General features: G+C 40.0%; 1 protein-coding gene across 10 annotated transcripts in view; it reads left to right on the forward strand.

Annotated features, from left to right (window-relative positions):
- GRIK1 (glutamate ionotropic receptor kainate type subunit 1) overlaps positions 1 to 16,695 on the forward strand; it is a 430,746-nt gene that overhangs the window by 316,232 nt on the left and 97,819 nt on the right. For all 10 annotated transcript variants that reach the window (XM_055279420.2, XM_055279424.2, XM_055279423.2 and 7 more), the window contains one exon: positions 2,409 to 2,552. In XM_055279420.2, coding sequence (XP_055135395.1) covers positions 2,409 to 2,552 — 144 coding nt within the window. The remainder of the gene's footprint in view (positions 1 to 2,408; positions 2,553 to 16,695) is intronic.

Raw genomic sequence — 16,695 nt, forward strand, 5'->3', positions numbered from 1 at the left:
TTAATGAAAACACATACAAATTTTCAAAAAAGTATGTCCTATTGATAAGAAAAAGTCCAAGTCACTGTAGCATGTGGCTATGGTTGTGAGGTGAAATCTGAGTTTGCATCCCGAATTAGAATTCTCACTCCTTCCCTTAATGGCTACAAAATTTTAGGCAAGTTATTCTACCTCTACAAGCCTCGATTTCCCTGTCTGTATACCTATTTCAAAAGTTTAATTTCAGTAATTAAAAAAGATGACATATGTAAAATGCTTATAGTGCCTGGCACATAGTAAATTATCAGTGAATATTAACCTTTATTGAACTATTATTGTGACTATTAAATCATCAGACCAATAACTTGGTTTAGAAGCAGCACAACTTTATGGTTAGGGGGATATACTCTAACACCAACTTTGTGGGTTTGAATATTGCCTGTCCCCCATGAGTTTGGGGATCCCATTTAATATCTTTATTTCTTTATCTGTAAAAGAATAAAGGTTATAGTGAAAATTTAATGTTTGCAAGGGGTTTAGAACAGCATGCGACATATCGTAAGTGCTCAGTAAATGTCAACTATTGCTATTGATTGCATTTCCAAAAGTCTCAATCTGCCAGTAGCTTACTTTCCTCCAATTAAACAGAATTAGTAGAGCAAAGTGGTAAAGATCATGGGTGCTAGAATCAGGCAGGTGCAGGCTCAAACCCTGGCAATGAAATTGATTACAGAGTAGCCTTATACCGGTCAATTTCCGTGAGCCTTAGTTTCCTCATCTACAAAGTGGATAGTGTAAGTCCTGAACTGAAATGACCAAAACATTTTTAAGCGTTATAAATTACTACCACCACCAATCTAACGTCAGTATGTCAATTACATAAGCATGAATGAAATGTTTTTTCTTAAAACTGTATCTTAAAACCTTGCAATTATACAGTTCTCACAAAAATAAATGTCATTTTAAGGAACTGAGTAGTATTAACTTCTTCAGTGAACATGTTTAAACAACTTTTCTGTGTCAGGAACCATGTTAGCCACAAAAGCTAACTTAAATTTGAGCAGTTTCTGCCTTCAAAAAACCAATATTCTTAATAAGATACAGACATAAAGATCCATGACCATGAATAGATGGAAAATACAGTGATAAAGATTGTACAGAATATTAAGGATTCAAAGTAGAGGTATTCCGTGGCCTTAAAGACTGTTAAAATTGTGAGATATAGTAACCCCTGTCCTCACTTTCTACCTCCACCAAGACGTGAGCAATCAATGCATAGTATATGTTGGATGAATCAACCAATTTTGGAAAACCATATGATAATTTTCATTCTATGACCTAGATTCTAGGTTTAACTCTGAAAATGATTAGCTATGTATATAATCCCTATTACTCTCCAGAAATAATAAGCAGAAGTAATGACATCTCTGGGATTTCTCACTATGATTGTGTATGTGGTGTGTGTGTGTGTGGCTGTGCATGTGTGTGCGTGTGCACGTGTGTGCCCCTCCACAAATATCCTACCTCGAAGTGAGTTTTCTCACATAATAAATAGCTTTATCTCTTCTGCTTATTTTGAAGACTTGTTGAGAACTTCAAATGAGCTAATGTATTTGAAGTTGCAATGAAACCCTCAAGTGAAATGCAAGGGTATTATAAGATTTTATCCCTAAAGGAAACCACAGGGAAACATATTTTATAAAATGCTGTATTATGTAAAATTGTGCAAGTGAGAGGAATTTCATGAGGAAGGGAAGAACGAGATGCCCAGCCCCCTAGAAGGAATGACTGAGTTGTTTCAGTCTCTCTCAAGAAAGCACATGCTGGCAAGAGGAGGCATGTTCTGAGCAAGTTGCACTTGTCTGTTCTTCAGAGGGTCTCCCAAAACTTGCCGTTGAGTTTCATTCCATGGCTATGACCTTCTTAACTCTGCTAAATGAAAGTGACCAACACCAGTATCCTTATCTGGAATTCACCTGTTAGTGATTGTAGCAGTTTCTTTCTACCAAATGTAAACCAGTAAGTAGATAGATAAATAGATATAGGCAAATCTGAGAAACAAATCTGATATTGCAACTTTGAGCTTTAGTAGCTTCTAGCTCAAGTTAGTTGATCTTAACACTGTGCTTAACATGGAGGACACTTCGCAAAATATTTGTTCCTTGAATCAAGTCTTTTGTGGCTGATCTGGGCTGCTTTATTTTTTTTAAAGAACTTGAAACGAAGCAGAGTTATGACTTCAATTTACTCCAAAGTGTGAGGTATTATTTTGGAGAAAAATAGCTACTAGTGAAAACTACCTAGCTGAAGAATGAATGGCCTTTGAAATCAGATAGATAAGAGCTATGGAAGCAGGGACAGTGATTATGCAGGTAAAGGAAGGTAAGCAAAAGTGGAATTGAAGATGCGGTATGTGTTTTCCTCCACAGACTGAAGCGGCTCTGATGTACGATGCTGTGTACATGGTGGCCATTGCCTCACACCGGGCATCCCAGCTGACTGTCAGCTCCCTGCAGTGCCATAGACATAAGCCATGGCGCCTCGGACCCAGATTTATGAACCTGATCAAAGAGGCAAGTGATGCTCCCTCACAGCCCAGGGGCCCTTCTGAGCACTATTGGGCTTGCCCATTTGGTATGGTCCTCCCCACATGGTTCTGTTGGCATGATGCCCGTAAGGGAGCAGAAGCCATCATCAACCAGTCTGCCCAGATTTCAGTGTCAAAAGTTTGTCCAGAAGGACTACCAGGAATTTTCCATTGTGATGCTGAGAAGTTCAGAGATGCTACCAGATACCAACACTTACTCCCCTTCATGCCACCCATGGCCGTAGCTCCTGCTGGCTCTCCACACATGTCCATAACAGCATATGGGTGTTTCTTCCATGGTCCACTGAGTCAAGGGGAGAGTTGATCCATTACTGAAGGGTACCAGAGATAGTTCCAGCATTATCAGTCCACAATCCCAGTGGCCTCCTAAAGCTCAGGCTGTACAGGACTGAGTGGAAGGACCCCTTTATCTTAATTATATAGTGACTATTTTGTCATTTGTCAGCTAACTGGAAAAGTTTATTCCCATTCAAAACCTACCCAGCACATTAAAAGATTTTTGAGAGTACAGGGTATTTGCAGGGATAGATGTCTTCACTGATGTCCTGGGATCCTGAACTGTCCTCCACCTTTTCTTTTCTCTGTGGCAGTTTGACTCCTCGTCACAAGGCCCCGTTCTAAGCCCTGAGACTCCTTATCGATATGTACCCTGCATGATCCTCCATTCCACCACGAACCTCAGGGTGTGTCTGGACTTGATGATAAGAAATAAGGCTCTTTGGAGTAGCTAGGCCTGAGTATGCACAATGCTCTGAGATGCTATTCTAATATTTCTCTATAGGATACAGACATTTACTTCTCAAGTGAAGAGTATTATTTTTCCTTTCTGTACTGGAGAAGGATGGAAACATAGCGGAAGGAAGAGGGAGGGCACATGAGAATATCCAGCTAATGGTATTTCTAGTTCTAGATCCCTGAGGAATCGCCACACTGACTTCCACAATGGTTGAACTAGTTTACAGTCCCACCAACAGTGTAAAAGTGTTCCTATTTCTCCACATCCTCTCCAGCACCTGCTGTTTCCTGACTTTTTAATGATGGCCATTCTAACTGGTGTGAGATGGTATCTCATTGTGGTTTTGATTTGCATTTCTCTGATGGCCAGTGATGATGAGCATTTTTTCATGTGTTTTTTGGCTGCATAAATGTCTTCTTTTGAGAAGTGTCTGTTCATGTCATTTGCCCACTTTTTGATGGGCTTGTTTGTTTTTTTCTTTTAAATTTGTTTGAGTTCATTGCAGATTCTGGATATTAGCCCTTTGTCAGATGAGTAGATTGCAAAAATTTTCTCCCATTCTTTAGGTTGCCTGTTCACTCTGATGGTAGTTTCTTTTGCTGTGCAGAAGCTCTTTAATTTAATTAGATCCCATTTGTCAATTTTGGCTTTTGTTGCCATTGCTTTTGGTGTTTTAGACATGAAGTCCTTGCCGACGCCTGTGTCCTGAATGGTATTGCCTAGGTTTTCTTGTAGGATTTTAATGGTTTTAGGTCTAACATTTAAGTCTTTAATCCATCTTGAATTAATTTTTGTATAAGGTGTAAGGAAGGGATCCAGTTTCAGCTTTCTACATACGGCTAGCCAGCTTTCCCAGCACCATTTAGTAAATAGGGAATCCTTTCTCCATTGCTTGTTTTTGTCAGATTTGTCAAAGATCAGATAGTTGTAGATATGTGGCATTATTTCTGAGGGCTCTGTTCTGTTCCATTGATCTATGTCTCTGTTGTGGTACCAGTACCATGCTGTTTTGGTTACTGTAGCCTTGTGGTATAGTTTGAAGTCAGGTAGCGTGATGCCTCCAGCTTTGTTCTTTTGGCTTAGGATTGACTTGGCGATGCAGGCCCTTTTTTGTTCCATACGAACTTTAAAGTAGTTTTTTCCAATTCTGTGAAGAAAGTCATTGATAACTTGATGGGGATGGCATTGAATCTATAAATTACCTTGGGCAGTATGGCCATTTTCACGATATTGATTCTTCCAACCCATGAGCATGGAATGTTCTTCCATTTGTTTGTATCCTCTTTTATTTCATTGAGCAGTGGTTTGTAGTTCTCCTTGAAGAGATCCTTCACATCAGCCATCCCATTACTGGGTATATACCCTAAGGACTATAAATCATGCTGCTATAAAGACACATGCACACGTATGTTTATTGCGGCACTATTCACAATAGCAAAGAGTTGGAACCAACCCAAATGTCCAACAACGATAGACTGGATTAAGAAAATGCGGCACATATATACCGTGGAATACTATGCAGCCATAAAAAATAATGAGTTCATGTCCTTTGTAGGGACATGGATGAAACTGGAAAACATCGTTCTCAGTAAACTATCACAAGGACAAAAAACCAAACACCGCATGTTCTCACTCATAGGTGGGAATTGAACAATGAGAGCTCATGGACACAGGAAGGGGAACATCACACTCTAGGGACTGTTGTGGGTTGGGGGGAGAGGGGAGGGACAGCATTAGGAGATATACCTAATGCTAAATGACGAGTTAATGGGTGCAGCAAACCAACATGGCACAGGGATACATATGTAACAAACCTGCACATTGTGCACTTGTACCCTAAAACCTAAAGTATAATAATAAAAAAAAATAAAAAAAAAAATAAAGGAAATAATCCAGCACAGTGCTTGGCACATTATAAAAACCCAATAAATATTACCTACAATTTAAAAAAAAAAAAAAAAAGAGAGAATACCCAGCTAAGAGCAAGGAAAGACACCTGCTTTGGACTCGTGTCTCTGCTGGTCTCTTCCATGCCTGCACACCCTCTCTCAGGCTGTTCAATGCAACTAAAGGCTGACTCTGATCCATGAGGGTGAGGATCAAGGAGGCAGGATGTATAAGGATTAAGTACCTAGGCTACAAATCTAGGTTGCTTGCAAGCCCAGGATGAGAGTGCAATTTAAGGAAACATTCATTCTCGGGTGAGAATTCTATACTTGCACAAGATTAAGAGGAAATTCTCCCTTAAATTTTGTACCCTGAGCACCTCTCTTACCTTATCCTAGTCCTGGCAGTGACTGCTTGAGTTTAAATCTTAGTTCCACTAACACTGATAAGCAATATAACCTGGGCAAATCTATTGGTCTGTTTTCGTGCTGCTGATAAAGACATACCTGAGACTGGGTAATTTATAAAGAAAAAGAGGTTTAATGGACTCACAGTTCCACATGGCTGAGGAGGCCTCACAATCATGGCAGAAAGTGAAAGGCATGTCTACATGGTGGCAGGCAAGAGAAAACTTGTGCAGGGAAAATCCCATTTATAAAACCATCAGATTTCATGAGACTTATTCACTATCACGAGAACAGCATGGGAAGACTTGCCCCCATGATTCAATTACCTCCCACTGGGTCCCTCCCACAACTCATGGGGATTGTGGGAGCTACAGTTCGAGATGAGATTTGGGTGGGGACACCAAAACCATATCAACAAGTTACTTACACTTCTTGTCTCTCAGTTTTCTCATCTGTAAAATAGGAATAGTATCGTCTACCCCACAGCATGACTGTAAGGATAAAGAATAAGGCAAATGCTCATGAAGAATAGTTCAGAAACCTAGTAAGCATCTGAAATACTATTCTCTTGCCATTGGAAGGCACCACTAAGAATAGCCTCATTCAGTTTACTGAAGATGATGTCGGGAATTTTAAACTGGCAACAACAACAACAACAACAAAGAAATCACAAATAGGCATGAAACAAAATACCTTTTCTGACAGCTACATAACTCTGACACACTGTGCCTAATAGAAAAACATCACACGACCTCCTTTTCCCTGCAGTGATCATGGTTGTGTCCTGAATGGCCATCCTGATTACCTTGATCTTTAACAAGAAAACAGCTGGTTTTCTTTTATCTCCTAGAAGTTCAAAAAGAGGCAGAAGTGACATGAAAGCTTGGGTTCAAACACTCAAGAGCCGCCAAGGCACCTTATCACTTATACTTAAGTTGCATAAGAAGGTGAAATGACCAAGCCACATTTAGGCATGTTTAAAGGAATAATGAGCTCCAAGATGAGGGACCACACTGAAAATAAGAAGGCATTTTATATTCATTCACTCCAAAGAAGCAAATCTCTCATTTTTAATCTCCACAGTTAGGGGTAACAGGAAGGGAGGGGGGAATGAATCAGAAACTACTGTCAACATTGTGCTCATCCTCTTTTGCCTCCTGAGTCAGGATATCATAAGCTACCTTTGGCAGGGTGTTGGTACCTGCAGAGAAGATGGAATGGGGTAACCAGAAGCAATGCCTCAGCCTGCTGGAGGACTGGCACTGAGGGAATTCTGAGACAACCTAAAACGTGCAAAAGAGAAAATGCACGTGTTTCTTCAGATGAGTGCATAACTGACAAAACTTTGCAAGTATCAGGTTTCATTAGGAAACATGAAATAAGGAACTTGGTCCCCAGATTTCCCCTGCTTCTTTTTTTCTTTTAAAGTAATTGTCACTTTGTAAAGAAGTTCCAAAACTAGAGTCAGAAAAAAAAATGAAAAGAAGCAAGTCAGCAGATTGAATTTATGGGGAGAAGATCAAATTCATCACAGGAGGTGAACTTCCTGAGCAGAGGTTGTTGCATGTGCGGTAATTTCTGATAACTCCACACACTGGTGGGAATCAGTAAGCTTTTCAGACACATCTTTCCAGCTCACTGCCTTTCAGTGTTTGGGGCTGGCTAGATAAAGGGGAAGAGTTAAAGAACATTTGAAACATGATAGAGTATGTTATTGTGTTAACTCTCTGAGCATTTGCTAAACAAATGCATACTAGGAGATTATACATTCCCACTCAACAAGCATTACTGGAACTCCACTACATAAGTAATATTAACTTGGCATCTTAAGGGATAGCACCCTTGAAAAGTAGAAGAGGTGGTTTCTGCCACCTAGTAATGTAAATTCTACATGGCAGAGGATTGACATGCTTCATTAAAGCTTTTTCTTATACCTCAGGATAAAACATACCCTCTTCAGCAGGATATATAGGGTGTCTGATGATCTTATTCCTGATCCCTTTGCCAGCTCTCTCATCTCCTCCTCCATCTGCAGCACCAGCTGAACCTGCTGTGGCTCCCTTGAATATGCAATATGCTCCTACCAAATAATTTTAACTCTGATTGCAATGCCATGCTTCTCCGGGTCATGCTTTATGTCTCAACTCAAGCACTAGCTCCTATCTGCAGGACCCTGACTCACAGAAGTAGGCTCTGTACCTCCATTACACCTGTGGGTCTGCTATTGTGTTTGTTTCCATGTCTATCTCCAAGCTATGCGTTTTCAGTCTCAATTCCCTAGTTCTTGCACAATGCTGGACATAGAATGAGCACCCAGTAAATACAGGCCAAACAAGTGAATGAATTGATGAATGAATGAATTAGCAAAGGAACTGAAGAACACACACTTACAATCTATAAGCATGTGCAGTGCTTCAGGACACACGGTGTTCATAAAAATAATATCCAGAAACAATTCAATAAGACAGAGTCAGGCGCTGGACTAGGCCTGTCCACCAAGGTCATAGGTTTTGATAGGAGAGTGAGGCAGGGATTTAGGGAAAGACCAACCTATTTAACTCTGGTACTGGGAACACAGATTCTGAGATTTCATCACACTTTGCTGTCAGTGTGAACTTAGTCAAGTCATTTAGCTTGTTTCTCAGTTCCTCCCTCTAGAACATGGGGAATAAAATGCCCACATCATATGTTTGTAGGGATTACATATTTTATATGTGCAGCCTAGCAAAATATTTGTCACATAGTGGTTGCTTAATGTAGGATAGCTACCATCAAATGAAAGGTTCTGTTAAAAAATGAAAAACATTCTTCCATTTTCAAGAAAAGGAAGTCTGTTGGAATAAGATTGCAGTTAGATTAATACCTTTTCTTGAACTTACAGAAAAAATGTACATGTATAATTCAGTCCACTGTATCCTCCTTTGAGCTAGTTTTACCCTGCTTGTTTTCTCATAAATGAGTTACATAAACCTTTGATATACTTATGTGAGGATTATGTTTTTAATACTCTAACATCACAAAGTAGCCTTTTGTTTCTGTATTGCACTTTACAGGTAATTGTTATTTTGCCACCTCTTTGTACAACTGATATGGTTTGGCTTTGTGTCCCCACTCAAATCTCATCCCAAATTGTAATCCTCACGTATGGAGTGGGGGACCCGTAATCTCCAAGTGTTGAAGGAGGGAGGTGATTGGATCATGGGGGCAGTTTCCCCCATGCTGTTCTTGTGATAATGACTGAGTTCTCAAGAGATCTGATGGTTTTATAAGGGGCTCTTCCCCTTTTGCTTTCTCCTCTCTCTCCTGCTGCCATGTAAGACATACCTACTTCCCCTTCTGCCATGATTGTAAGTTTCCTGAGGCCTCCCCAGCCATGCAGAACTGTGAGTCAATTAAATCTCTTTACTTTATTTTAAAAAAATGTCTACCATGTAAGGTAGTGGTCAGGAGAAATAAGGCAACACCTAGGAAACATTAAGTATATTGCCAAACATATTATAAGCACTGCATGTTTGCTATTACTGTTATTGGTGTCATCATCATTATTATTGGAGTCTGGGATAAAGTAGCAGTTGTTTGCAAAATGGAAGACAGTACCTAGTGGTGGAAAACCGGAAGTTCCATGGAGACAGATTTGCAGCATGCAGTGGGCCAACTGCAACGAAGCCAGGAAATGAGGACTTTCAATCATAGACCACACACATGATTGTTCAAGAAAGGTGAAAAGACATTAGGCAAAAATTCACCTCAACCAAGGCTGAGTTTCTTGGTTCATTTGGGCTGCTGTGACAAAATACCATAAATCAGGTGTCAAATAACAGCAGAAACTTACTAGTCATAGTTCTGCAGGCTGGGAAGTCCACTATCAAGGTGCTAGCAGAATCCGTTGTCTGGTGAAGGCTGGCTTCCTAGTTCATAGACAGCTGTCTTTCACTTTGTTCTCACATGGTGAAAGGGGCAAGGAATCTCTCAAGGGCCTCTTTTATAAGGGCACTAGTGCCATCCATTCACCTCCCAAAGCCCCCACCTCCTATTACCATTGTCTTGAGGGTTAGAATTTCAGCGCATGAATTTTAGGGGTAAACAAACATTTGAACTACAGCATGAGCTACCAGAATACCACAGCAAGCTGCTTCTCAGGTTTGTCTGGGAAATGGTGGCTGAATGTAGGGGCCGAGGAAGCCAAGAATTACGCTGTGTCCAGATTAGGTTCCAGCTGGATATAGGGCAATCAGTGGAGCAGCTGTGGTAGCAGCAAGCACTGAAGCATCTGGAAAGAAGAAGGTTTCTAATCAGGGGTGCTGGGAAGAGCAGTGAACAGAGTACAGAACCAGGAATCAGAGATCTTAGATTACATCAGTTGTCCTTAATTATTTTCTGGGTCACAGTGCTTCTAGTAAAACTGATTTAAACATAAATCCATTGTCCTCCAAAATGCAAACACATTTGTCTATAATCTCAGCAGCCTTAAAGACACCCTGGCTTCCCTAAAACCCACATTCAAGTTTCCTGAATTGAGTTTTAGAGTAGAATTTGGTTGAAAGGGCATTCCAGTATAGTGAACGGCAAATGTATAAATGAAGCATAAGGAATCCTGTTGGGCCCAGATGGAATGATCCTATGTGGAAGTGGTAAAAAATATGTTTAAGTAAACGTGGAAAGACAATTGGAAATTGTCTGCTAAAATTCAAATTTGATTGATAATTGATAGAAAGCCACTGTTTTTGAGGCAGAGACAAAACGAAGTTTCAGATAGCTTATCTTGGTAGCTATGTATAGGTATGATTGAAACAGGTAAACCAACAAAGATTAATGAGGACAGAATTGCAGATATCTTGGTTTAGAAGTGATCACCATTCATAAAGAGCTGAAAGGGAAACAGATTTGTTCAAGAGAAATATGCAAGTGTTTATTTGAGTACAACCCTAAATTTTCCCCTAAGTTCAAATTCATCCAGTCATCTCCCTTCTGGAAATTTCCACTTGGTGGTTCTGCTGCTACCTCCATATCAACAAATTCTCCGTCAGGCTATATTATTTTTTTGTCTGTTAAATCTATTATTGTTAAAATAGCTCCACTGTCAGTTAATGACAATGCAGCTGGTATATCTAACAAACACAACTGCTGAAACAGCAAAGCCAATTCTATTTTTAATCTCCCCTCCTACTTAAAATTATTCAGTAGAATAATCTGGGCAAATCTCATGACTTTTTTTTGATTTAAGGTAATAACAGTCCTAGAGCTTCCTTATGTTAAAGCACAGCCTCAACTTCATGATTAGAATATCCAGTCTAAGATATTAATCAAAAGTCCAAGTTGATGTAACATCAAATGCCTCCCCTCTCTGAGCTTGATCCTTCTGGAAGACTGGTGACATGACGGAGGAGGGATGAACGCCTTCTCCTCTTTCTCCTTTCCCTTCTTACTTCCTCCCAACTCCCGTGGCTGTTGTGCCTTCTACTAGGCTCAAAAATAAACAGGACAGATCTCGCTGGGCTGGGCTGCTCTGTGCTTTCTGGGCTTAGCAGACAGTTTAAGATGGTGTCCCTGGTAGGCCTGGGAGATTTCTGAAGCTAATTCTTTTTCTTGAAGCATTTCCTTTTGACTCCATGAGTTCCTGTTTGACCATCTCTTCTGAAGTTTATTTTACTCATTGGGTGATGGATTCCTATTTCAGTGGAAGCTTGCACTGTTTCCTCAGCCTCTTGACACCCAGCAGTACACCTCATGCTCTCTCTGCTGAAGCCTCCTGACCCCTTTAGACAGTCCCATTGACTATAACCCAGGACATTCCCACAAAGTATGCTGGATTTAAATCTGGTGCATAGGAAACACTCATTTACTCCTTTCCTGGAAATTCTGGGGTCGTCTCTAATCCCAGTGCAACCAACTTCTCCCTGTCAGCCAAAAAAGCAATTGGTCAACTCTGGTTAGCACTCTTGTCACTCGGGAGTCACATCACAGTCTGTAGTCCACTTTGCCTTTCTCACATTTAGATCAGTCATTGGTCTTCTGCATCTTCAGCTGCAGTGAACCTATTTCAGACTTCTCTTGAGTGACCCCCTGGAAGCTCTGTTCACCAGGAGTGGTGTTAGAAAGTGGCACCCCAAAGACAAGACTGGGCAGTGTGGACCCGCAGAGAGACAACAGCTGTCCCCAGAGAAGTCTCTTCAGCAATCACTTCTACCACTCTCGTGACCTCTTTTGTATATGCTTTATTTCGTAGTTGGGCCCACAAGATCTAGAACCATCTCTGGAGAACACTTCCTTTATACTTATGTATCGGGAACACTGAGGGGTGTCTGTCTCCCACTCTGGTGTCCTGATACCCGTTTTACTAGTACCTGAGTGGAAGCATTACAGTACGATGGAGCCTGCCACTCAAACCATAGCTCTACAGGTTACCTAAGACCTCATCCCCTCAGTACACTCATCTGATTAACTAAGTCCTGTCAACTGTCTGTCAGAGATATTTTTTCCCAACCTTCTTTGCGCACTGCCCTCATCATTTTTCACCTGGACTATTAAAATAGCCTCTAACTAGGCTCTGTATCTTTAATCTCAGCCCTTTTGTAACTATTGTCCACATATAAGCAAAGCAATATACATAAATGTGCAGTAGGTATTCTACCCTTACGAACACACACTTGCTCATAGCTTCCTGTGTCCACCATCCAGTTCCATACAGAGTGCAGATAGATGGCTTTTTGTTTTCCTGACTAAACCTGCCTAATAACACCCTTTTTGTCATGTACCTTTCAGCCTGCCTGCAAAGCCCTACCTCCCATTTTTCACTTAGACCAACTCTTAGAATTGCTTTTCTCTAGAAAGCCTTTCCTGAACCTCTGCTGGAGGGTGGGTCCTCCTTTCAACTCCGTAGCTCTGGCATATCTTTATGTTAGCACTTAACATGCTTCACTCAGGCACTGTAAGATCTTTCTGTGGGACAGAAAGTCAATTTATCTTTGTGTCCTCAGAGCACTGTGCCTGTACATGGCAGGCATTTTAAAAGATGCTTATTGAACTGAAGCCAGAAAGTTAAATTCTAGCAAATTCTTAATACATTTTGCTAAACTAATACTCAATTTTAAACTATATAAATAGTTCCTAATTGATCTGCTTCAAAATAAATTTACTGCATAAGAATGAAAAATTATTTCTAAATATCAATGCTTATGGGATGTCACTGAGATATATGAAATATGGGCAGTTTTCTGCCACTGCTTTGCTACAAAAAACATAATTTATGGTTCTATTTGATGAAATGGAGATTATACATTTGAATATATAAACCTAATATTTGAATTCAAGCTTTTAAAAATCAAAGAGTAAAAAATAAAATTATTCATTTAGGCACCTACATGTGCTTAATATTTGTTTGGATTTGTACTTAGTAGGTCACTATGGAGTGGGGTTTTCGTTTGTTTGGTTGGTTGGTCGGCTGGTTTTGTATGGGATCTGGGTAAAAAGTTACAGTACTGAAAATAAAAAAGTCCCTGGAGAAACGTAAGCTCTGACATATTTTTATCCTACTGTGTCTTCACTGAGTAACACTTCCCATTATTGCATGCCATTCGATCTTGATTGCCAGGACAAGCTGTTTCTTAGTTTAATTAGATGACATTGGATCTGGCAGCAACCTCAATCAAATTTCTGCTCTTTAGAAAAATTTCCATTTATATTTCTCATTCTGCACCTCTTGAAAGTTACCTGCATTCTGACCCCTCATTCTTCAGCATCCCTAGCTGGTCTTCACTGTGTAAAAGAAAGCCATAAATCCCAGCAGCCCCTCACATTTAGGATGTTTAGACCTAAGGAAGAGTGGGTGTTTAGGTCCTTCCCTCAATTCCCTGTACAACTCTGGATGGATAAAATAGATTAGTTTCTAAAGGTTCATTGTTTACATTTTTTTACCAATTATATATGTTTTGTCTTATATATAAACGTCTTTGTTTGTTTGTATTATAATAGCACAGCACCTGAGACTGGCTAATTTATAAAGAACAGAAATTTATTTATTTTTATTTTATTTTATTTTAGAGACAGATTCTCACTCTGTCGCCAGGCTGGAGTGCAGTGGTGCGATCTCAGTTCACTGCAATCTCTGCCTCCCAGGTTCAAGCGATTCTCCTGCCTCAGCCTCCGAGTAGCTGGGACTGCAGGCGTGCACCACCACGTCTGGCTAATTTTTGTATTTTTAATAGAGATGGGGTTTCATCATGTTGGCCAGGATGATCTTGATATCTTGGCTTCGTGATCTGCCCGCCTCAGCCTCCCAAAGTGCTGGGATTACAGGTGTAAGCCACGTGCCCAGGCAGAAATTTATTTCTTACAGTTCTGGAGGCTGAGAAGTCCCAGATAAAGGTACCAGCATCCAGTCTCTGGCGAGGGCTTTCTTGCTGTGTTTCCACATGGTGGAAAAGCAAAATGGCAAAAAGGGCCTAGCTAATTCCCTCCAGCCCCTTTATAAGGTTCCTAACCCCATTCATTAAGGCTCCAGCCTCATGAATTAATCCTTTCCTAAAGGCCCCACCTCTTAATACTGTGGCATTGGAGATTAAGTTTCTACATGAATTTTCAAGGAGACAAAAGCCTTTGAACCGCAGCAATAACTAAAGCATTAAGACACCTATTCCTGAGATATTCAATCAGTAACTAGGTGAACAATCTCCAACAAGAAATGTTGCAAGGGAGTGTTGGCCTCGGATAAAGGTTTCTGCCAAACTCTTCTTAGTTTATATGATTCTAAATAACATTGATATTTATAAAATAGCCTCAGCGACTCATGTCAATTATCCTTGTTTTCCCATTCAACTACTAATGTCCTGGTTCTACCCCACATTAATTAAAGAATTTGCTTTTTATCCGGTCTGTGATATATGTGTGCATGTATGTGTACACAGGTGCACACATGTTTAATTTACTTAGATGAATATCATTTTACTCATATATTTTATATATATATATATATATATACACACACACATGTTTATGGAGGGAAGTGAGGATATATATGTTTTGTGAGACTGTGTGTGTGTGTGTGTGTATTTGTGTCTATATCTATTTCTTTAACAATTTGCTTTTCTAATTATCTCAAGGTTTGAATTATATCTAAGTTGGTACATATTATTTATCCAGTTCATTCATTTTTCACTGAAATCTAGTATTCTATAATTAATCCATTCCAAAAGTATTTACTGAATACCTAGTATGTGGCAGACACTTTTAGACACCAAGAATGCAATCAGGAGCAAAGAAAAGTCCTCACTCTCATGAAACTTATACTCTAGTCAGGGAAATCAGACAAGGATCATTGAAAAAACAAAGCTCAGAAGAGGGAAGGGCATACCATACAATGCCCTTAAGAGAGAAATGGGCATTGCTATATTATAAAACTTCTCACAGATAACATGGAACTTGAATAAATCTCTGAAAGAAAGTAGGGAGCAAAGCATGCAAACATTAAGAAGATGAAAGATCCAAGTAGAGGGAATAACTTACGCATTGAATACACATCAGTGTACTTGTCCAATCCTCTCTGCATGGATATTTTGGTGACCTCTTTTTTTTTTTTCCACACATTCACACAATGCTGTATTGAACATTTAAGTAATAGACTCTCATGCACAAATCCAAGATTTGCTCTAGAGAAGCACTGTTGCATTGTCCAATAAAAACATAATGTGAGTCGCATATATATTAGAGTTTTTAGTAGCCACATTAAAAGTAAAAGACAGGTGGAATTAATTTTAATAACATATTTTATTTAACCCAGTATATCCAAAATATTAGCATTTCATAATGTCATCAATATTTGAATTATTAATGAGCAGTTGTACTTTCTTTCATGTATTAATGAGCAGTTGTACTTTCTTTCATGAGTCTTTTTAATCCAGTGTGTCTTTTACACTTATGGTACACCTCAATTCTGACTAGCCACATTTCAAGTGCTCAACAGCCACCTCTGGCTACCATAATGAACAGCTGTCTTAGCTTGGGCTGCTAGAACAAAATCCTATAGACTGGGTGGCTTAAACAAAAGGCATTTATTTCTCATAGTTCTGGAGGCTAAAAATCCATGATCAAAGTGCCATCATGGTCAAGTTCCGGTGAGGGCCCTCTTCTTGGCTTGTAGATGGTTATCTTCCCGTTGTATTCTCACATAATAAAGAGAAGCCGCACTGCTGTCTTCCTCTTCTTACAAGGACATTCATCCCATCATGGGGACTCTACCTCATGACCTCATCTAAACCTAATTTTCATCTAAAGACCTCACCTGCTAGTACCATCACATTGGGGGTTATGACTTCAACATATAAATGTGGGGGTACACAATTATTCAATCTGTAAAAACAACCCAGCTTGAGACTATACACCCAGAAGCAGGACTGCTGCTTATATGCATTTTTAGCTCTACCAGTATAATAGTTTCCTACTGCTGCATAAAAACTTACCACGAACTGGCTAGGCGCAGTAGCTCAGGCCTGTAATCCCAGCGCTTTGGGAGACTGAGGTGGTCGGATCACTTGAGTTCAGGAGTTCTAGACCAGCCTGAGTAACATGGTGAAACCCCCTCTCTACAAAAAAAAAAAAAAAAAAAAAAAAAAAGCCAGGCATAGTAGTGCATGCCTGTGGTCCTAGCTACTCAAGAGGGTGGGAGGATCACTTGAACCCAGGAGACAGAGGTTGCAAACAGCCATGATCTCGCCACTGCACTCCAGCCTAAGTGACAGAGAGGGAACAAGAGAGCCTGTCTCAAAAACAAAAACAAAAAACAAAACAAACACACACACATGCACACAAACTAGGGAGGTTAAAACAACAACCATTTATTATCTCAGTTTCTGTAGATGAGAAGTCTGGACAAGTTTGCTGTGTTCTTTGCTCAGGGTCTCACAAAGCTGAGAAGGGTGTTGGCTGGGGCTGCTGCAGTCTCATTCTAGGTTCAAGGTCCTCTTCCAAGCTCACGTAGTTGTTGGAAGAATTCACTTTTTGCAGACATTATTGGCAGCTTGTTTCCTTAAGACCAGAAGAGAGCAAATCTCTGTTTTCTAAATCCCTTTTTATTAAAGAACTAT

The sequence above is a fragment of the Symphalangus syndactylus genome, chromosome 5, assembly GCF_028878055.3.
Source record: "Symphalangus syndactylus isolate Jambi chromosome 5, NHGRI_mSymSyn1-v2.1_pri, whole genome shotgun sequence".
NCBI lineage: Eukaryota > Metazoa > Chordata > Mammalia > Primates > Hylobatidae > Symphalangus > Symphalangus syndactylus.